Source organism: Onychomys torridus, chromosome 6 (genome assembly GCF_903995425.1).
Source record: "Onychomys torridus chromosome 6, mOncTor1.1, whole genome shotgun sequence".
NCBI classification, from domain to species: Eukaryota; Metazoa; Chordata; class Mammalia; order Rodentia; family Cricetidae; genus Onychomys; species Onychomys torridus.
Genome location: NC_050448.1, coordinates 110,323,891 through 110,346,015, shown reverse-complemented (window position 1 = coordinate 110,346,015; position 22,125 = coordinate 110,323,891). Strand labels below are relative to the sequence as shown.

Below are 22,125 nucleotides of genomic sequence, written 5' to 3'. Positions count from 1 at the left end.
AACCAGGTATGGTGGCACCCACCTTTAAATCCCACAACTGGAGACAGAGGCAGGTGGATCTCTTGAGTTAAGAGGCCAACCTATCCAGCGTATCTAATTTCAAGTCAGCCAGAGCCACACAATGAAACTATTTCAAACCAATTCCCCCACACTGGCATAGAGAAAAAAACCCCCAAAAAAACAAAAACAACTAAAACTAGTGAAGCATTTATTTCAAGTCTCTATGGGTAAAATGCTGATTACACTAATAGCTCATTAATTTATGCTCACATTAAATATATGTAAATTGGCTTGACCAAGCCTGGTACATCGTTGGCTCAATATAACTATTTACTAGGGTGATTACGACGATATACTAGAAATGCCAAGTCAATCACACAACAAAAGAAAACCCAATTTTACCGACGAGTATGACAAGTCTGTTTTCTTTTCTGACTTCTGGGCATCTATGTATTTCTGCAGGTCCTTAATCTGATCCTCTTTTTCTTTAAGAAGCTCCACTTTTGAACTTAGTTCGTTCTAAATGAATCAAAGAACAGTGAAACTAAACTTAATAAACGATTTGAACTTAAAATGACAAAAGAACTTACATTTAAAAATTTAAATTGGTCAAAATTCACTAATATTAAAATATAATTCCTCTATTTTCTGTAATCATGTTTAATTATAGGACACACATTTTAAGTTGTAGTTACTTATCAAAGAAATACTAAGATAAATGTTTACCTCAAGATCTTGATTATATACTTCTGCATGTTTAACTAAATTCTTTAAGTTGGAAATTTCATGAATTAGTTGCATCTGTAAGAGCATGTGAACAGGAAACAGCAAACCAATTGTTAATAAAGCAAAAAAGAAAGAGAACCAAAAAAAGCATCTTTACTGCTTCAGAAATACCCATCTCAGAAGGGATTGAGAGACTAATTGTAATAGAGCGCCTCATAATCTAATAGTCTAAGACAAGGAGGGTGCAGAGTGGGCTCAGCAGTTCCGAGGACTGGCTCTCCCTCCAGAGGACGCAAGGTCGGTTCCCAGCATCCCTGTCAGGCATCTCAACCTTCTGAGATCGCAGCGCTATATAGGATCTGATGCCCCTGTGGGCACCTGCACTCACACATGTGCACACTCACACTTAAACACTGACGTAAGCGACTCCATGTAATAAATAAGATCTTAAAATCCAAGAAGCACTACCCAAACAAACTCAAACCCACAAATCAAACAAATGAGGAAAAGAATCACAGCACGTTTTCATAATTATTGTATAAGGCCACAACGACATCACTAGCAAATTAGCAAACTCTAATCACAATTTTAGGCTTTGAACAGACTGGATTTGTGTAATCTTAGTTTTTTTTCCTTCCAGTTAATTATCCACCTGGCTCTACAGTTACATACTTTGACATGATTTGAAGCTGGGTTGGTTTGGGTTAGGGCCACTTCATGTAGGAACTTTAAGCTATTTATTATTACTGCTGTTGAGAGCCTACATGGGTGTGGGATTATCAACTCTTTTTTCATCTATTTTCAGGAAAACACTGAAAATGATGTTACCGCTTTATGTTGCTCAACTACCTGAAAGTATAAAGGAGAAGCATTTGTCTTAATGTCATTTATCAAAGTGTGAGCACCTTTGAATTTTTGACTACCAGAAAATTTTATAGTAAGCCACAAGAACCAAAACCAGCCCAAACCGAACAGAACCACTTTATGGAAAGACAAAGCCACTAAACCTTTCAAGATATTTCCATTTGTTCTCCTGCACAAGTACAAAGGAAAACAAATATGGCTAAATTAATTACCTCTTGGTGAAATTTTCCAAGTTGTGTGCACGTATGAAAAACATCAATACCCCAATCTCAGAAATAAATGTCTTCACGAGAATGATACTGTTGTCGAATGTGTTGTTTTCATTTAAGGTCATTATTTCTGTTTCTCTTACCTCTTGATCTTTCTCTGCTTTTCTTTCTAGCGCCTCAAATTCCTCTAAGTCATTTTTCTCCTTTAGTTTCGACTTCAGCTCTTCATTTTCTCTTCTTAGCTGCTCATAGTCTAGTACTAGGTCATCATACTGAGCCTGAACAGAGCTCAACTCACTTTCTAAGTTTTCCTGTTATAAACAGAAATTAATTTTCCAATCAGAGAAAATTCAGATCCACTTAAATGTTTAGCTAACTAAAATGTAGATTAAATGAATGATCAATTCAACTCTGAATCAGTTGACGTAGGCCATTCTCTTCTTTAATGACATTTGCATAACCTTGCTAACTTGAAATAGAAATAGGTTATCTGAAGATCACAAAAATAAGTAATATGTCTGCCTGTCCCAGACAGGGAAACACCAGCTGTGAAAACAGAGAAAACACTGAAGCCCACTGACCGTGTGACACCACTGATCATTTAACTACTCCTCCGACTCTTTCCTAAGAGGGCTTGGAAAGGAAACAGAAGTGGATGGACTGACCGCTACGCTGCTAACGGTTCTCATGTTTTACCATATTATCCCAGGAGAAGCAAATTTCTATCTTCTATACTACTTTGGAAAAAGCTATGATGGAGGAAGAAAAAAAGCTTAACATAGGATTTTTAGTTATTTATTTTTGGGAGTCTTTAAAATTTAAATTAAAAGTGTTTGAGTGTTTTGCCAGCATGTTTATAAATTTTATGCTGCACACTGTCTGTGGAAGTCAGAGAGGGAGTTGGATCCCCTGGAACTGGTGTTACAGGCAGTTGTGAGTTGTCATGTGGTTGCTGGGAAATGAACCTGGGTCCTCTGGAAGAGCAGTCTATGCTCTTAACCACTGAGCCATCTCACCAGACTGCTACTTATTTTTAAATAACAAATTCTAGAATATGTGCAGAACACTTTGCCTTGATAGTCATCAATTTAATAGTGCCCAGAATTGCAGGGAGCACTGCAGATGTTTCCAAACTAAAAACAAAATCTTTCTTATTATACAGTTAGACAATTTTACTATATACCTGAGACTCTTGGTGTTTTTTTTTTTTTTTTTTTTTTTTTTTTTTTTTTTTTTGAGATAGGGTTTCCCTGTATAACAGTCCTGGCTGTCCTGGAGCTTGCTCTGTAGACCAGGCTGGCCTTCAGCTCACAGAGATCCACCTGCCTCTGCTTCCCAAGTGCTGAGACTAAAGGCGTGCACCACCACCGCCCAGCTCTTGTCATTTTTAAATACCCTCAAGGGATTTCTCAATCAAAATATAAAACTTAAAACTATCACAGATCCTCAATTTGTTAGTAAGAGCTGTAAGCAGGTTTCTATTACATTAGCACACACTTGCTTTGCAGACTATTTAGTCTATCTCTAGAAATCTCACAGCTATGTAGCAGAGATATAAAATGAGAACAGTCTTCCCTATAACAGGCTTGTCTCTGATATTAAGTCAGGCAGGGTTAACAATGTAGTGTAACAGCAAATCCAGCAAGAGAGGGCTCAGCAGTAAGAACACTTGCAAGGCTCCCAGTGACTCTGGTTCTGTTCCCAATACCCACAGGGCAGCTTCAAATCACCTGTAGTTCTGATTCCAGGGGATCTGATGTCCTCTGCTGACTCTGCCGGCACCAGACATGCAGTGGTGTACACACACGTACACACACACACACACACACACACACGTACACACACACACACACACACACACACACACACACACACACACACACACAAGAAAAACAAATCGTAAAGACAGGTGCTCTATTGAATACTTAGTCACCTCGCTTAGCAGCTTTGTTGCTGAGTTCCACTCTACCTCAGGCAATGGATCAAGAGTGTTGCTGAACACATCAGACTCAAAGGAGAGTGCTGTGAGAAAGAAAAGATGCTTGTTAGAAACATATTTAGTATAAGTTTTGCTAAAAATAAAAATGAGATGAATAGAGAATTCCGACTAGATGTAAGCTCAAATTAACTTATACTCAGGTATGACTGCCAAGAGCATGTCAACAATAGATATGGTCACTGATCATATTGTTGTATGAATTAAGAAAGCTGGCTGGAATTTGTGATAAAATAGAGATCTTTGAAACAATACAACAAATAAAAACAACAAATTCTGCATCTGAGATTTGATCAGTGTCAGTAGATTAAAATGTCCGATTATAATGCTGAAGATATAGTTTTGAAACACAGTCCTATAGAAATGATATAAATGACACACCCTGAATAGAATAGAATAAAACTAGAATAAGTTTAGTGGGATATTATGTGAAGACTGTACCATTTTAACCAAACATTAGAGCTAAAATAAATCACGCACCTGACTTATCTGCTCCAACTACACTATATTGTTCTGTTTGTGACAGGGTCTTACTATAACCCAGTCTAGCTCTGAATTCCTGGCAATCCTCCTGCCTTAGTATCTCGAGTGCTGGTATTATAAACACAAGCCACTGCACTTGACTTACATTTCATCTAAATCTTAAGAGATTTGGAATCGACAGAATTTCACAAATGTTCACTATTTGATCATATCTGAACTATACAACACTTTACTTAACCATATTCTCACGTTAGTGTCTATGGAGACACATTTATAATCCATCAACGGATCTCCATGTGGAGAAGTACTCACACTCATCATTCTCTCCCAATCTCATCAGAGAGTTTTCTCTCAAAAGAGTCACAGAAGTTTTGCGTGCTCTTGTTGTTACGTTTGTTGGGACTTGAAATTCACTGACATAGTTTGAATTCTTCATTTTGTTAATTTTGCCATAGCACCAAGTAACTCTTCGCTTCTTTTTAACCTTAAAAAACAAGAACAAAAGGAATCAAAATTATTCCATACAGACCCAAACTCAGACAAAATAAAACAAGGAAGCTACTTCTTACACCATGGTAGAAGTCTTAGGTCTGGTTTACTTTAGGACTTTGAGAAAACACACTGAGCTCTGTGGTAAGCACATGTTTACCCTGCACAAAGCCCTGGGTTAAATCCCAAGAACCAAGAGAGAAATGTAAGCACTTTTGTCAATTATAGGATCAAGTGCTGACTCTAGATCCCTCCTCTGTCCACCCAACAGTCGACCCTGACTCACTGTAAAGCAGTTTCGTCCTCACCACGTAACTAAAGACTGCTCTTGCAAATAAGTCAAGGCTTCACTGTCTCCATAGCCAAGGAACAAAACCCAAAACATCAAAGTCCTATTTAGTTTCTCTCTCAATTCCTCCCCAATTTGTCCAATTTGCTCCCTTTCCAGGGTCATAATTCCTCCAGAGATGCAACTTACCTGATGCAGACAGTAGCTACACCTTTCTGAACCTCAATGTTGATGTCACATACAAGGCTCTGCTGTCCTTAGCATAATGCCACACTCACATTCCTCAATGTGCTGCAATGTGCCCTGGCCACTGTGCATTTTAATTTCAAAGTATGTTTACCATGCATTTGCAAAACTCTCAAACTTTTGGTAAAGTAGGCTACTCTTGAAGCATCTTCATTGAGCTATTTCCTATTCATCGCTTACCTATTCATTAACCAATACTTCTTCAATGTCTGCACATCTGACTTACATAATATGCCTATAAGTCTTCTTATACTGAAGACTCACATTAGGATTTTCTGTGTAGAAAGGACTGTTGCACACATTCATGAGACTGGACATCAAGAATCCTTCAGGTAAAGTCAATAGTTAGTAACTGATGGAACTGAGATTAGAGTTCAATTGGTCTGGCTTTGAAGGATACCCTAACCAAAATACTCCAGCAGGTCTACTGTACAAACAGAAACCTATCCCAGAAAAACAAAAAGGACACCTGCTGGAAGGCAGGATTTTGATCCCTACACTGATTTATAATGTCAATAGGTTTTCCTGAGTTAACATTGCTATTAATTAAGTAGAAGATACTTTCATAAACCCTAGTGATCTTAGTTCCTAATCATCTTATAAATTTCATTAGACTTTACTAAGAATCATAGTTCAGACAGTCTTTACCAACACCCTAGACTTTCTGAATTAGTATCTCTTCATATGAGAACTGGGGAGAGGTAACTAACTCACTTCTTAGGTAGAGATGAGAAATTGCAAACACACAGGGTGTTCTAGACTTCTTAAAGACCCCGTATCAAAGGGTAACCAATATTAACCTTGAGCCCACAGGAAGGCCTATCCTGTCGCCTGCCGCCTTGCAGACCTACCTTCAGCTCCTGCTGCAATGCAAGTGAAGACGATGTCACCAGCATCCGCTTCAGGTTCTGGATCTTCTCATCCTGCACTTTCTGAAGCAAGTCTTTTTCATCCAGGAGCTGGGCCAGTTGATCCTTTTCCATTTCCTGGGCCCGAGTCTTTGTATTTACCTAAGAAATACTGGGTTATGTTAACTGTAAACCTAGCAAAACTGAGTCCTTGGAAGTAGCTTCAACAATAGAAAGTTACATTTGCATGCAATCTATGAGAACTTCAATTTTATTAAAGTAAGAGATTGTCTATACGCAGAAACCCAACATGTAGCTATTATAGCCAATAGTTACTTAAACGTAAAAGATTAAATACATGCATTTCTTCTTATTAGGACACTATATCTCATGTTAGGATAATGTTGTTAATTCTATTAATTGTCTATGAAGATATGAATAGGTAGGGAAGTTGTGGAATCTGAAATATGAACACTGACTGTAACACTAGAGATGTTCTTGACAGTTTATTTCATTTGACATTTTAGCTCATTAAAAAAACACTAAAATGAAAGGTTTTTACAAGCTATGGGAACATGATGATAAAAACAAATGAAGTAGAACAAAAGGCTGACTATTCTACGCTTAGAGGGCTAGCTGTTACCCTCAGGGTTGAGGGGCATTCAGGAGAATGTGAAAATATATAAGGTAGCTTTAGGTCACCATACAATCCACATACAAAGATACATGGTCTCTTAACATAGCTCAGTAATTTCAAGAAATTCCACTAATCTCAAGAAATGCCTTCTTTTGAACTTCTGGATTTTCCCAGCTCCTAGGTGCTAGTACTACAGACATCCAGCACCGGGCTTGGTTTTTCGAAGTGCTCTGTACACAGTAGACGATCATCCTATCAACTTAACAACATCTCCACCAGCCAGAAACAAGGTATTTCAGTTCATAGTAAATTTCTTTTGTTGTTGCTGAAGAAGGACCCAGGACCTTGTACATTTTTATGAATTGAATTACTTTAAGTTAAAAATCTGTTTTTTTAAAAATTAAGTTGTAGCAATTCAGGTATTCATAAATTTGGTCTCTCAGGCAGCTCTCCATCATTCTATATTGGCTGTTAGTTCTTACCCGAATAGAAATCATACATACCTCCTCTAATTGTTTTTTAAGATCCACTATTTCTTTTCTGTATCTTTTCAAGAGAGCTTCATCATTCGACACCTCATTAACATAGGGAGTGTTCTTCATATATTTAGCAGTGCTAGCAAACTGGGACAGAACATCAAAGTATAAGATACTCAATATTGAAAATAACTCCAATAAGAACACTTGTTTCTTGCAATCAACTTTAAAAAAAAAAATAAAATAAAAAACAACAACAAAAATGCACAGAACTTTTAGCTGAAAGTATTTGCCCTTCTTTTATCTTTTTCTATTTTTTTGGGGGCGAGGGGAGAGTGATGTGCATGTGATGTGTTCATATACGTGTGTGCGTATGGAGGACAGAGCTTAGAGTCTTCCTCGACTGTTCCACCTTCCTTACTGAGGCAGGGTTTCCCAGTGAACCTGCAGCTTGCGGATTTGGCTAGTGCAGGCACCTTGTCCTGGGGTCCCTTGTCTTTGTTTCCTGAGGGCAACAACTGCAGGAGGGTGCCATGCCTGCCCAGCCTGATGCTGGCATCTGAACTCTGGTCCTCACACTGGTGAAGAAAGCGCTTTGTCCAGTGAGCCGTCTCTTCAGTTCTCAAGACTCCATCAGCTAATCATGTTGGAAGCCGAGTCTCATCTACTTTATAAACGGTGTGACGCAGGCAGTACCTTGAGCCAGTATTCAACAGCTACAATGCTTTTGTTTTCTACACAGGATCTTGTTACATGGCTCAGACTGGCCTGAGACTTGATAGGTAACCAAGCTAGCCTCAAACTCAGAGGAACTATCTTGTTTCTGCTTCCCAGAAGCTAGAATTAGAGGCATACATCATTACATCTGGCTTAATTTGTTTTCCATTTTGGAGGGTTTTATGTTTCCCAGGCTGGTCCATCTGCTTCAATTTTCTAAACACTGGGATTTGAGGCATGTGTCACCATGTCCACCTTCGAAGTATTGAAGCATCCCCCCCACCTACCAAAGTGATCATTAACAAAATGGATCCCTCACCTAGAGAGCTATTTTAACTTGTTTTCCATTTTTCCTTCTCCTTTCCTTTCTTTTTAAATAGAAAATGTAGGCCTACAGCTTACATGCAGCCAATTATTAGTAGAAATTCACTAAATGTTTGGTCACACACACACACATATATATTTGGATTACTATTTGTGGTAAGTAGCACTAGTTTTTCATTTATGAACCTCACATAAAGCTTCTAGTTACCATGTATCAGTAGAAAAAAAAGAGAGTCAAAGAATTTCAGTTAAAAGTATTGGGTGTGTGCTGTGGGATGTTCTGTATGTCAAATGTGTTGCTCTGATTGGTTAAAATAAATAAAGTAGCCAGGCAGGAAGGACAGGGTAGGGGAGACAAGGAAGAGGAGAAGGCTGGGAACAGGAAGGAGAGACTGCCAGCCGCTGCCATGAGAAGCAACATGTAAAGACACCGGTAAGCCACAAGCCATGTGGCAAAGTATAGACTAACAGAAATGGGTTAATTTAAGATAGAAAAGGTAGATAACAAGCAGCCTGCCATGGCCATACAGTTTGTAAGCAATATAAGTTTCTGTGTGCTTTCTTGGTTGGGTCTGAGCGACTGTGGGACTGGCGGGTGAGAGAGATTTGTCCTGACTGTGGGCCAGGCAGGAAAACTCCAACTACAGGTGTGACCTAAACTACAGAGGTAGGATACAAATATTAAAGCCTGGGAAAATTAAATTAAGGAATGCTAACTGCTAGACTGTACATCCATTTTATAACAGGCATATGTCAATGGAAGAAAAATGACTCGTTATTTTGGTAGATAAAGTTTTCTGAAAGTTAAGTCATTCCCTACCATGCAGTCAGATGAAAATGAGACTTACCTGGAGAGTGGTTAGGGTTTCATCCAAGGATGCTGGGGTGATTGTGCAGATGATACGTGTTTTCGCATTTCCTCCCAAGGAGTTCTGAAGAATTCGTGTTAATTTGCTATCTCGGTAATTTATGAAACCACTTAACAGGAAACAAATGTGGGAAGAAAAAGGTTGAGAAGGTACTATAAATGTTTTCCTTTAAAAAATGAATAGTCATGATTTTATAAACTAAGTTTTTACAGTTTGTGTAAGGCAGATCAAACTGCTAATTAAAACTACTTAAGGTAGAAAATAAACTCAGTAGGTTAGAGTCATATGTATAAGAAGCTATGCTCATAAATTATGCATGTGTATTAAAATCCCACAATGAAGCACATTATTATATGTACTTAATAAATGCTAATAAAAAACAAAACAATTGAAAAAGGACTCTCCAGGCGGGTGAGATGGCTCAGTGGGTAGAGGCCCGTGTGCAATGTTCTGAAGACCTAAATCAGATTCTTGGATTCCACAAAGTGACAGGAGAGAAGTGATTCCTAAGAGCTGTCCTCTGACTATCTGTTGTGTTTGCAAAATCAAAAAATATAAAACAAAACTGTAAGAAAAAGGCTCTCTAAGCAAACAGCTCAGGTTAGGATCTTGACACAGTATAGCTGGCAGACCAATCCTGTATGTAGGCTCTAACCCAGGCAGTGTGCACACCATCAGCCATGGAAGGGCCTTGAGAAGGGAGTTAAGGGAGGAGCGGGCCAAACCACCTCGGGCTCCCACACGATTAGGAGCAGATAAAAATGCTAAGCTGCACAAAGGAACATCACAGATTCTTAAGTGAGGAAACATCTACTACCTTGCACGCCCCATGTACACTGAAATCTGTAAGTATGTCCAATTATCACACCTCAAAGAAACACACATGCTCAAAAAAAGCCAGCTCACAGAAACCCAAAATCTTTTAACAGTGCAGAAGAAATCAATACACTTGATTATGACTAAAGCATTATCGTTTTCCATATAATAAAAACCACAAGAAATAAGTATAAAATAAAACTTACCCAACTTGTCCATCACTAAGTTTCTTAATCACTTGTCCCAAAATAAATAAACTCCGATTTATATTACAGCCTTCCTTGAGTCGCACACCTGAGTTAAACAAATGTAAAAATTAACTTCTGTACTAAATAATGTGCTTGCTTGTAAGTTGTAAGACGTGAAAGGGTCAGATGCTAAAATCCATGCCGTGGTTCAACCTGAGCTCACTTTTAACACTAAGGTCTCTTTCTAGTCTGCCTACAGATGAAGTCAAACAGAAATGTCACCACTGAGAGAAAATAACATCAAGAAAACAGGACCAAGGGGAAAAATGCCTGTTTCCCAAGGTCCTCTGACTTCTCAGTTCAATCTTGTTTATAAACCTTTAAATAAAGGTGATCATGGACTTCCAACCAAATGTCAGTAATTTTTACTTTTAAACTGTTAATATGCAATATGCTTTCACGATTCAAAAAGTTAAAAGGAAAAAATGCAAACGTTGAAAAAGCACATGCCCACTTTCCCCATATTCAGACAGTTCCTGTTCCTCACTAGAAAACCAGTATTGCTCCCTTGTCTTTTCTTCCAGACTTAAAAACCACATCCATATATAGTCATCATCTTTTCCCTTTCTGTCCGGACTATATACACTACTTTGTTTTGCTGACAGGGCCTCTTTAGGTAGCCCTGGCTGTTCTGTAACTAACTCTGTTGACCAGGCTGGCCTCAAACTCAGAGATTTGTTTGTCTTTGTCTCCGAGTGCTGGGATTAAAGGTGTGCACCACCACCACTTGGCTTACATATTACTTTGTACTTTGCCTTTTCCCTTGAAAATGTATCTCTGAAAAAAATTCCCTATTGGTAAAGATTGGCCTTCTTCATTTTATATCATATTCCATTGTGTGTTTATCCCACTTTAATTGCCCTTTTGAAAGACACCCGTTTCCAATCTTCTGCTCCTATAAAAAAAGTGACAAATAATTTTGAACCAATGTTATTTCTGTTCCATTAGTTCCCAGCAAATAATGCTGCCCTACAAATCAGCTTAAGCAGCATCATGTCCCTCTTGCTCTCTCTCTCTCTCTCTCTCTCACACACACACACACACACACACACACACACACACACACACACACACACACTCCTGAGGGTGCACTGGTGTGGTACAGCAGCAGCATGTCTGTTGCTCACACACTTGAGGGTGCACTGGTGTGGTGTACACAGACCAGTCTGCTAGGTGGCTCCAATTAGGCTGTGGGGCGAGCTCTGCCTCTGCATTCTCATTCCTGAGTCAGAAGCTCTTCTTACAGTTAGTGCATTTGTTAGGAACGCCAGCACGAGTAATGCCCATTTATACCCATTTATACCTTTCCATCCGATTCTCTTGGTTACCAGCCTTGAACTTGTAGGCCCCCAGCTCAGCCTCCTGAGTCCTGGGGATTCCAGGCATGGACCTCTAGCTCCTGATTCCGCCCAAATAGGCTGACAATTCATTCAGTATTATGCAAGTTTTCTTTCTTTCTTTCTTTTTTTTCTTTCTGTAGCTTTTGGAGCCTATCCTGGAACTCGCTCTACAGACCAGGCTTGGCCTTGAACTCAGATCTGCCTGCCTCTACCTCCCGAGTGCTGGGATTAAAGGTGTGTGACGCCGATGCCGCTGCCACCCACCTTGTATTACCTAAGTTTAATTATGGTAGCTCAGGTTTGACTAGCCTGTGGGGCTGAATTTCCACTCACCGTCTTGTCTGTTTTTAATTTTCCATACACATGTTAAATCATTGTATCCAGTTTAAATGCAAAAATGTACTTTTGACTTTACTAGGAATGTTTTAAATCTAGACTATACATATACTTCACATCTTTATAATTTTGAATCTTCACATTTGAGTGTGCTTTTTTCATTAAGTCTTTACAACCTCTGAGTTTTAAGAACTTCAGTTTTATGCAACCTTTGAGTATCTTCCTAGAGAGCACATTTTATTGGTCTAGTCTTTTTTGTCCACTAAAATAGTCAAACTGGGTTGTTTTTTTTTTTTTTGCTTATGAGAGTTATTTTTATTGATTTATTTGAATGCTAGCTACTACCTTTTATTTGGCTTTTCTCATTTTTCCTCTCTCTTATAAGGAGAATGGGAAAAATCAAATGGTCAGTCTTGTCCTGAAAGACTAGAACTATCCAGAGACATCTGGCCTCGATGCTGCAATCCTCCCCGCAGGAGAGCTGCTCTGCAGTCAGACATTAGAAAGTCCTCTTGGGATGACTTCGGTCACTCCTCTTCTTCCCAGCACTGGTCATGGTCACTGTGTTTTCAATGGAGGGAAAGCTTTCTGAAGTACGGTGTCAAGGTAAGTGGTAAAGCACGGAACCAGTGCAGTTAGTACTAGAAGGATGCCTCCCACCGCCTTTGTTAATTTTCTAACTAATTAAGATAGCTTAGATGGTTTCCATAGTACATTCCTGGGCTGCCCAGCTACACAGCCCCATCAACTGCAAAACTGAATGTTTAAGTTGGTGCTGTAGTAGGTCAAAGGAATTAACTTTGACTTTTATAATAGAGGCTTTCATCTGGAAGTCATTCCGTTCTCAACACTTTGGACATACATGGTCAGACATTATCAAGTCCTCATTACCTTCAGCTCCTGTTTGAGCGGCTCGTTCACTACCCGCAAGATCAACCAAATTCTGTAAGACAGATGAAAATGTGTGTTTAGGAGGTGTAACTAGAAAGAATAAACTCTTCTTGGTGAAGAAATAGTTTAAAGACATGATGTATTGGAATATCCCTTTGAATCTTTGTCTCCTAGCTACTGTTTAGGCCTCTCCTTTTTTTTTACTGAGGATCACTGGACTCCATGCCTGGTTCCTTCTCTTTCCTCTCTCTCCATCTACTCCATGCTGTTGAGGATGTCCTACACAAAGTCCAGAACTTTACCAAGAAGAATATAATCTTTGCAACCCGGCCTCTGCTGTGGCTTTTGCTGCTCTTTCTTTCTTTTTATGTCTAACGTTTTAGTCCATCTTTACTCTGTATTCAAGAACCAAGACTAGCACTGTCTTCTCAGGGGAGCTTTGCCACCCTGACCCTTCTCGCACATCTAGGGTGAGTGCATCTGTAACTGCATTCACGCTTTTGGAGGTGAGGCTTATCCACACAGTACTAATTGTTGTGGGCTGGCCATATCCGTGCCATACTACACTGTAGCATTTTTGAAAGCACTGGCCTCTCTTTCATTTTATAAGTAACATGAGAAGAAAGTGAGTATCTATTACACTGTGGGCAGTGTATTAGGTGCTGGAGCAACAGCAGAGAGACACACAAATAACCTCTGCTCGTACAGACCTTACACTCCACACACAAGGTTTGTGAGAAGGAGGGGATGGGTAATCACAAGAGAAGAGTTGGCTAGCTGGAAAGAGAACAGGTGGCAGGGGAAGGCCACATGTGAATGACAGAGGAGAGGGAGGGAGTCAGCTATGAAGAGATGAACAGAAACAGTACTGTATACATAGAAGGTCAGCATACCAATTCACAAAGCAGCCCCCCTTAGAGTGTTCGCTAATAACCCAGAAAGGCTCTAGCCACTCATAAGTAACCCTAGAATCTGGGAAGTAAAGGCATGAGGACTGCCCTGAGTTCCAGGCCAGCCTAGACTATGCAGAGTCCTAGGCCAGCCTGTCCTAACAAGCCAAACCAAACATCCACCAAACCCGAGAAAGGACACTGCGGCACCACTGGTGAACTGAAATGAAAACATACGGTTGTAGGCAGGGCCAGATTATGTAGTGTCCTATAAACAAGACTGAAAACAGGGGACTTCTTAAATGCAAAGGGAGCTGCCTGAAAGCTTATGCAAGAGATACTACAGTGTGATTCAACTTCCTAAAGGAACAACTGTGAAAGAAAGCCCTCAAATGTGAAAAGCCACAGAACCCTCACGATTTCCACTGAAGGGTAAGAGAAAAGACAATACAGACAAGGCAGAGCTGAGGGAAGCTGGAGAATAACACCCCGAAAGGCCAGGAGACAACCAGCAATCAGCCACCCAAAGAGCCAGAAGATGACTCCAAAGGGAACACTTCTCTCCAGAGTTTTACAGGAGGTAGGCAGGCTGGCAGGCAGTATCCTAAGACACACACACGACAAATCAGCAAAGGAATGAATGAAAGAAACATGTTAAGGTAGTAAAACTCAGAGAAATGTTACAATTATTCTGAAATATCACAAGTCAGACCTGGAAAACAAAACACAGGTTAGGTAGAGGTTCTTGTTATTAAGATATTAAAATCTATTAAAACAAATCACACATTTTCAGCAAAATAAGAGAAGTTAGGACTAGATGTTAACACCTGCTTTATCAAAGCTTGGTAGTGCCTGCCTAGGGTGAAGCAGAGAATTATGATTTTAAGGCCCTCCTGGGCTTCATGGTGATATCTGATAATAAAAAAGGAAATAAATTGGAGGATTACTTATGTGGTCACAGCAATGTTTGCCTAATGCTCATATTCAATGAATGTGTAATAAGTACAGACCGTGAAACATGTACTAAAAGACATCCCTCTTCTGTTTAAGATACTTATAGTCTAAAATACTGTTCATGGGCCAGAAGGTGGGGATGGTGGAGGTGTTCAGCGGTAAAACATTGCTGAGCATGCACAGGGCCCTAAGGCTGATCACTAGAGTAAAACAAAACATAAAAGTCCCACTATTTATAAACATGTTTTCTCACTGTTACAAAAAAAAAAATTGTTTTAACCATTCTACCTAGTTTTTTGGTGGTAGTGTTTTGTTTTATCATATACTTCTAAGATACACTGGCTAGGATTAAAAAAAAAAATACAAACTTAAAAACACATCCAAATTCCAAGATTCATCTCTCAAGCAAGAGAAACAAAGCCCTGGCTTTGTTGGTGGTTAGAAAGACTCCACTCCTGCAGTTCTGCAGGCATCACACACAGGAACAAAGATGCCCTAACCATTACACTAACATCTCAGCTGGTACCTGAGGCTAACCCTTGCACTAACATTTCGGCTAGTACCCGAAGCTACTCCGACGATCACTTATGCTGCCAACTACCGACCCTTTATTCCTACTTAGTAAACAGTTCTTATTCAAGTAGCCACCCAATAGCCCGTGTTCTTGGGCCCATATGGAAAGTTATGGTTTAAAAATACTCACTAAATGCGACACCTTGATAGACCCGTCACAATTAGAAGATTCACCATTTTCTCTGCTTTCCAAAATCTATATAGAAAAGGCAACTTGTCAAAATGAGTAAATTCTTCTTTGGCAGGTCCACATGTAGGGGAGAAAGAGAATTACCTACCATCCTGAAAATCGTGTGAGAGCGACTGCTTCTCTGGTTCATTTTGGTTATTCCATAATGCCTGTTCTCTGTAAAAATGAGTTACAAGTCAACTGTGTATTAACTTAAGCCCAAGGCAGACGTCAGGCTTCGAGTTAGCTCATTGGGACAAGTCTAAAGGGAGCCTGTCTTATTTTAGTTCAACAACAAATATGACGCGGTAGTTCTGCTGTGCATTCAAGGTGCACTGTCTTACTCTCGCCTGTCGTGATCCACTTCAAAGCCATTTCTGCTGTGTAGACCACTTCTTCTGTAAGATCAGCAACATAGACATTCCTCTGAAAACAGTTAAATTGTGAAAAGATTAGAGACAAAGTTAGCTTTCAAAGTTATGATCTACAATAGGATTTGAGAAAGTTTAAAAAAAGAACAATTATTCTGTAGAAAAAAAAGCAACTTATTCACAATTTACTGTGTACACTGAACACACAAAATTCTTTTATTTTATAATCTTCATTATTAAAAAAACCTTGCAAATATAAAAACATTACACACCAAAATTATCCAGACCCAAAATATGTACAACTCAGTGAACTTTCATATACTTAGAACAGGCAATTGGGACAGAACCTATTTTAAAGTATAAACCTTCTGTATCAAATACATTTTATGCCCTGAGTTTTAAATAAACTTATACTATTGTCATTTCATACATATAACTAGATTACTCTTCCACCTTTTCTTATCCCCCTACATCTCTATCATCCCCCAGCACTGGTCCCAGTGCCGTTCCCAACAGGATTTTTAGTTTGGTGACTCTACTTCATCAGGGACATCTATGTGCCTACTGAATGCAAACTGGATCTACTTGAGTGAGGTTCACAAGAAGGGCAATGACTCCTCTCCCTGTAGCAGACAGTTCAGCAGTGTGGTAGGGCCTCCTGAATGCCACCTCCCTCCCTGACTGACCACTAATAGGCTCATTCTTGGGCTGACACAGTGACGTCATCTGGTTCTTTTACTCACGTTGATGTCTTCCCGAATTATCAAAGGTTTCATTTTCTGAGCATTACAGAGTAAGTCTGTAATGGTTTCATTGTAGATCTCCATGTAGGACACCCGTAGGAGAAATTCTCTCTCAGGAAACTTGGAGAAAAACAAAATATGTGAAGCATCAGAAAGTTCCCAGTTATAAACTAGCATTATTTATACATTCACACACCGAGTAAAGAGTCCCAGAAAAAGTTATCTATGAAGCCGACAGAATCCACAGCTAAGGACCGAACCCAGCGCTCTACCACTGAGCTAAATCCCCAACCCCTTTTTTTTCCCCCGGTGGTGGCGCACTTCCTTTAATCCCAGCACTCGGGAGGCAGAGCCAGGTGGATCTCTGTGAGTTCGAGGCCAACGTGGTCTACCAAGTGAGTTCCAGAAAAGGTGCAAAGCTAAACAGAGAAACCCTGTCTCGGGGAAAAAAAAAAAAGAAACACAAAAGCAATATTTCAGAAATAATGAATTGTCTAGGCTCAAAAAAAAAAAGCCCTGACAATAGACGCTTTTACTTTCATGCAAATGCTCATTTTAAACCAACCTAAAACAATGATCAGCACGTATACACTGCCCGCTGCCTTCCTTCTCTTCTACCCACAGCTACTTCTTATTGCTCCTTAAGCACCATTCGTAACTACACAAAGCTAACATGGAACCATCCACTCTGACAGGGTCTCCTACTTAGTCTACTTGTTGGGAATACTGTTCCAGGACTCAACGGGAAAATTAATCTGAGAACTTCTAGGAAGTGTGTGAATCGATGCTATGCTTTTCTTCTTTTCCCAGGAAAATCAGGAAATAAGTGTGAATCTCTTTTTCTTTTTCACTGTTTCAAGAGGAAAACACCAATGCCACTCAGTTACCACTACTTTTTCTATGTGTGCTAGGAAGTGTGAAGTCTTTACCTTCTTAATCCTCTGGAAAATGTCATGAATGGCTCTGGGTATAACTCCCAAACAGTCTTCTGAACCCATCATAGTATGTGTTTTCCCTGATGCAGTTTGCCCGTAAGCAAATATAGTACCTGTAAAAACAAGCAAAATAAATGGCTAAATAAATCAATGTGAAGACTTAAACTTATAGTGAATAAAACTATTAATACTTAATGGAATAGACACTGAAGATGTTTCAGCAACACAAAGTGAATACAAACCATTGTAGCCTTGTATAGCAGAATTGATGATTGGTACTGCAATTTCTTCATACACATTTTTAGTGGTTTCATTACTATGAAAGACACGATCTAAAAAGAACAACACAGAAATTCAATCAAACGTATCAACTGCATTTTTCAAAGAATCAGTAAATACCCAAAGAAATAAACTATCAGGATCTAAAATGGTGACAGAACTAGGATGTCATTTAATTTTTTATTCTTTTCAGAAAACACCCCTCTCAAAGGGAAAATGATGATCTCAGAAAAAAACATACACACAACAACCGTATGTACTTTCAAAGGCAGCAGAGCACAGTGCCTCAGATGGGTGTAGAGTCTGTTAGGTACAATCCTGATTAGATCCTCCCAATGCTGGTTCCTGGCCTCTAATTTACAAGACAGGCACACTATCGTCTTTATAGAATTACTGCAAACATAATAGTACTTAGGAAATGTGAGCAGTCATTCATTTTTGAGAAATTTTGTTTTACAAAAATGTTACATGAAACAATTGTCTGTCTTCTAAATTTAGGCATTTGTACTGATAAATTTGCCACTCTAGGATCTGAATCTTGGCTTTTGTTAGAAAACTAAAAAAAAAAGTAAAAAAAGTGACACTTTCCACGGTGAAAAAGTTCACAGGGAACAGATTTCTAAAACATGGAAATGTGTTGGCAACAAGAAGCTCAGCAATCACTGTGCTTCTAACAGTTATCCCTTGGGCAGAAGAAATGGGAAATCAAGCACCACAGAGAGGCTGTTGAAGTCAGGATTTCAGGCGAAGGGGAATTGGAAGACGTTTGTATTTTAATACCATCAACCTCAGGCAGTTGTTGAGATCCAGTCTTCTATATGTCATAGGGCCATAGTAACATGAATCTTAAAAGGTCTTATAATAAAAAACTCAGAGCCAGGTATCAGGGTGAAAGCTGAAAGATCAGAGAAGCAGAACAGCCAGCCACTAGCTTACTTCTACGAAATCCTCAGCCATAAGAGAGTGAGTTCCTGTTTCCTCACGTCTTATATACTTTTCTGTGTCCTGCCATATTACTTCCTGGGATTAAAGGGTGTGTCACCACTGCCTGGCTCTGTTTCTATCATGTAGTCCAGTGTGGCCTTGAATTGAAAGTGTGCCCCCACTCCTGACCTCTATGTCTAATTTAGTGACTGGCTCTGTCCTCTGATCCCCAGGCAAGCTTTATTGGGGTATACAATGTATCACCATAGGCCACCAAAGCCTAAAGTACCAGAGCCTGAATTCTTGGGGACCTGTAATCTTGGTTTTATAACTTCTTCAACATACAGTTTTATCTTTAAAAACTCTATTATAAAATTGCTCTTTACCAGGAATCATTTTATTTCCTATACTTCTCTGATCAAAATGTTGTCATCTTAGTTTTAACAATGAGATGACAACCTAGGGTCTGGGAAAACGGCTCTGTTTACTGCACTTAAAAACTTTGTAGTTCAGGTTGGCCTCAAACTCTTTATCCTCCCCCTTCAGAGTGCAGGGAATAGAGGCTACTGTACCCAGCGTATGAAAACTTTTGGTAAACTTACCAAAATTGAAGGATTTCCCCCCATCACTCTGATAAATAGCATTATTGTCAGTTTTCCAGTACACATGGGCGGCTTCTCCAAGTTCTTCTTCTCTGGAAGAACAGAAAACCACACTTTAGAACAGTGTGAGTGATCACAGAGGTCACAGCACAGGAGGGATCATTTCCCATTCTGAAGAATACTCTAGAAGTCAGTAAGAACAAAAAGTCTACCTTGGGAGGAGGGTCAGGACTCAGCTCTCTTCAAAGAAGCTTAGTGATCTGCTTCTCATTAATTCCCTAGTCAAGCCCCTCACTCCAATACCATCACGGAAGGAGAGCAGTACGGAGTGCTACTCTGGTTGTTTGTTTGTCTCTCTCTCCTTCCTTCCTTCCTTCCTTCCTTCCTTCCTTCCTTCCTTCCTTCCTTCCTTCCTTCCTTCCTTCCTTCCTTTTGGTTTTTTGAGACAAAGTTTCTCTGTGTAGCTTTGGAGCCTATTCTGGAACTCACTCTGTAGCCCAGGCAGGCCTCAAACTCAGAGATCTGCCTGCCTCTGCCTCCTGAGTGCTGGGATTAAAGGTATGAGCCATCACTGCCCGGCCTGCTTATGATGTTGTATATCAGGTGTGGGTGTAGTTTCACGAGGGTCCATGGAATCAAGGCACCCCAAGGATGATCTAGCCTTTTCCAGTTGTAGCAAAGGGCCCTTTTGTTGTTCTCTAAATTACACCTTTCAGTAAGTTAATCTTTGTCCCCAACAACTCTCACCTAAGCTTCCCAAAGAGACAATGCCAAATGCAAATTCTCAGTTAAGGAACATCATGGTTTTCTTTTCCGGATTGTTCCTCAGCCAGGTCTGCATAGGCTTTGCACCTTTAGAGACTCTCAGACAAGATTTGTACAGAGGGTAACAAGAGAAACAAAGGGTGGGTTATGGCTAGGTGCTAGCCCTCCGGAGTCAGACCAGGGGTAGCTCTGTGGGAATTCTCCCACCTTTGCTAGGAGTGTCTGACTTTTCACATGTGATATGTTACAAAAGAAAAACAAAACAAGACAAACACCACCACCACCACCACCAACAACAAAAAACTCTTGCAAAATAAAGTTTTTATAGTTTCAAGTACGATTATGATTTTATGTTGAGCTACAGTCATGGTTATTTTTGGCTGCATGGGGGGGGGGTCTACTGCCTGTATGAACTCCTTAAAAAAGAAAAAAACCAAAAACCCTCTGGTTGGTGGCGGCCACACTTTTAATCCCAGCACTTGGGAGGCAGAGGCAGGTGAATCTCTGTCTTGAGTTCCAGGACAGCCATCACTGTTACACAGAGAAACCCTGTCTCAGGAAAACAAACAAACAAAAACCTTTGGAAACTTCTGGAAAACTTAACATGCCATAAATCACCTGGATCATGTCACTAATCTCTCTCTCTGGAGACCAGTGTCTCACTATGCAGCCCTGATTGGCCTGGAACTCACTAGGTAGCCTAGGCTGGTCTACAACTCAGATACCCTGCCTATGCCTCCAGAATGCTGGGATTAAAGCCACGAGCTACCACAGGGCCCACTCTCTTCAATGCCATTTCCCTCTAAATTCCTATACATACCAAGCTCCACATCAATTAACCATGAATCTGTGACCCACCCATCAAGTAACCACCTACCCTTTCATTCACAGAAAGTGTCTGGATTTTCCTGATACCAGGTGCTCCAAGCAATCTGTCATCTCTGAAGGGCCAATGTCTGTCTGTCCCAACATTCTCCTTGCTCACTTTTCACAGTGTATTGTAAGGGCTTGTTGGTACAAATGCTGTTCTAGTTTGATTAATGTTGCTGTGATAAAATAATCTTTTTTTTGTTTGTTTTTGTTTTTTGAGACAGGGATTCTCTGTGTAGCTTTGGATCCTGTCCTGGAACTCACTCTGTAGCCCAGGCTGGCCTTGAACTCACAGAGATCCGCCTGGCTCTGTCTCTGAGTGCTCGGATTAAAGGCGTGTGCCACCACTGCCCGGTGATAATAACATAGTCTTATAAAAGCAACTTGGAGAGGAAAAGAAAGGTTTATTCCAGCTTACACTTCCAGCATTGAGGTAAGTTGGGGCAGGGTCTCAAGCAGGAGCAGAGGCAGAGTGGAAGAACACTGTTTACTGTCTAGCTCTCTCTGGCTTCTGCTCAGCTAGCTGTTTTATACAGCCATGGGTCCCACGAATAAGGATGGTATCATCCACCTTGGCCTAAGCCCTCCTGTATCAAGTTAGTTACCAAGAAAACACGCCACAAGGACATGCACACAGGCCAATGTCATCGAGGTAACCCTCCAATTGAAACTCCCTCAAATAAAGTTGGGCTGTTAAGCTGACAGCTAAAGCTAGCTAGGAGACAACGTTGCCCAGACTAGGGAAGGAACTTCTGAAGTACAAGAAACTCCCAATTTTGAGAATCCAACCCGTTCAATATCAATTTCGCGAACACCAAAAAGCTTTAGCATCTCTAGCTGAACGTCAGAAGCTTAGCAAACCCAGGAGACTGCATGTCCCACTTCCTGCCTTTTCTTTCTAGCATTTCTGACCCTCCTCCACTACTTCACATTTTCTGTCCCGGTCCATCAGACGACGACCGCAGTGTCGCCGGCTGCAAAGCCGCAGTCTGAACTTGTTGTCTTCGGCTGCAAACAGGGAGTCCTGCTCCGGGGTGTCAGTGTGACCCGGGGCAGCACGGGCCGGGGCGCAGGTCCCCAGCCGGGAGGGCAGCGCCGGGGCGCAGGTCCCCAGCCGGGAGGGCAGCGCTCGCCCGCCGCCCCACGCCGCCCCACGCCGCCCCGCGCCGCCTACCTGCTGTTGAGCGGCCGCACCCGCACGCACACCGCCACCGCCGCCTCCTCCGCCATCCCGCCCGCTGCAGCC

The 22,125-nt window shown here is 40.6% G+C and overlaps 1 protein-coding gene across 1 annotated transcript in view; it reads right to left on the bottom strand.

Moving 5' to 3' along the window:
• The window catches only part of Cenpe (centromere protein E), a 62,923-nt gene extending 41,615 nt beyond the window's left edge, over positions 1-21,308 (bottom strand). The window contains exons 1-18 of the mRNA XM_036191383.1: positions 21,298-21,308; positions 19,245-19,336; positions 17,682-17,771; positions 17,434-17,552; positions 16,505-16,624; positions 15,735-15,816; positions 15,500-15,567; positions 15,352-15,417; positions 12,805-12,856; positions 10,196-10,283; positions 9,153-9,282; positions 7,291-7,410; positions 6,154-6,312; positions 4,591-4,762; positions 3,733-3,821; positions 1,943-2,110; positions 727-801; positions 403-519 (exon numbers count right to left, since the gene is read on the bottom strand). Of these exons, the coding sequence (XP_036047276.1) occupies positions 403-519; positions 727-801; positions 1,943-2,110; positions 3,733-3,821; positions 4,591-4,762; positions 6,154-6,312; positions 7,291-7,410; positions 9,153-9,282; positions 10,196-10,283; positions 12,805-12,856; positions 15,352-15,417; positions 15,500-15,567; positions 15,735-15,816; positions 16,505-16,624; positions 17,434-17,552; positions 17,682-17,771; positions 19,245-19,336; positions 21,298-21,308 (1,818 nt within the window). The remainder of the gene's footprint in view (positions 1-402; positions 520-726; positions 802-1,942; positions 2,111-3,732; positions 3,822-4,590; positions 4,763-6,153; positions 6,313-7,290; positions 7,411-9,152; positions 9,283-10,195; positions 10,284-12,804; positions 12,857-15,351; positions 15,418-15,499; positions 15,568-15,734; positions 15,817-16,504; positions 16,625-17,433; positions 17,553-17,681; positions 17,772-19,244; positions 19,337-21,297) is intronic.
• Positions 21,309-22,125: the final 817 nt, after the last annotated feature.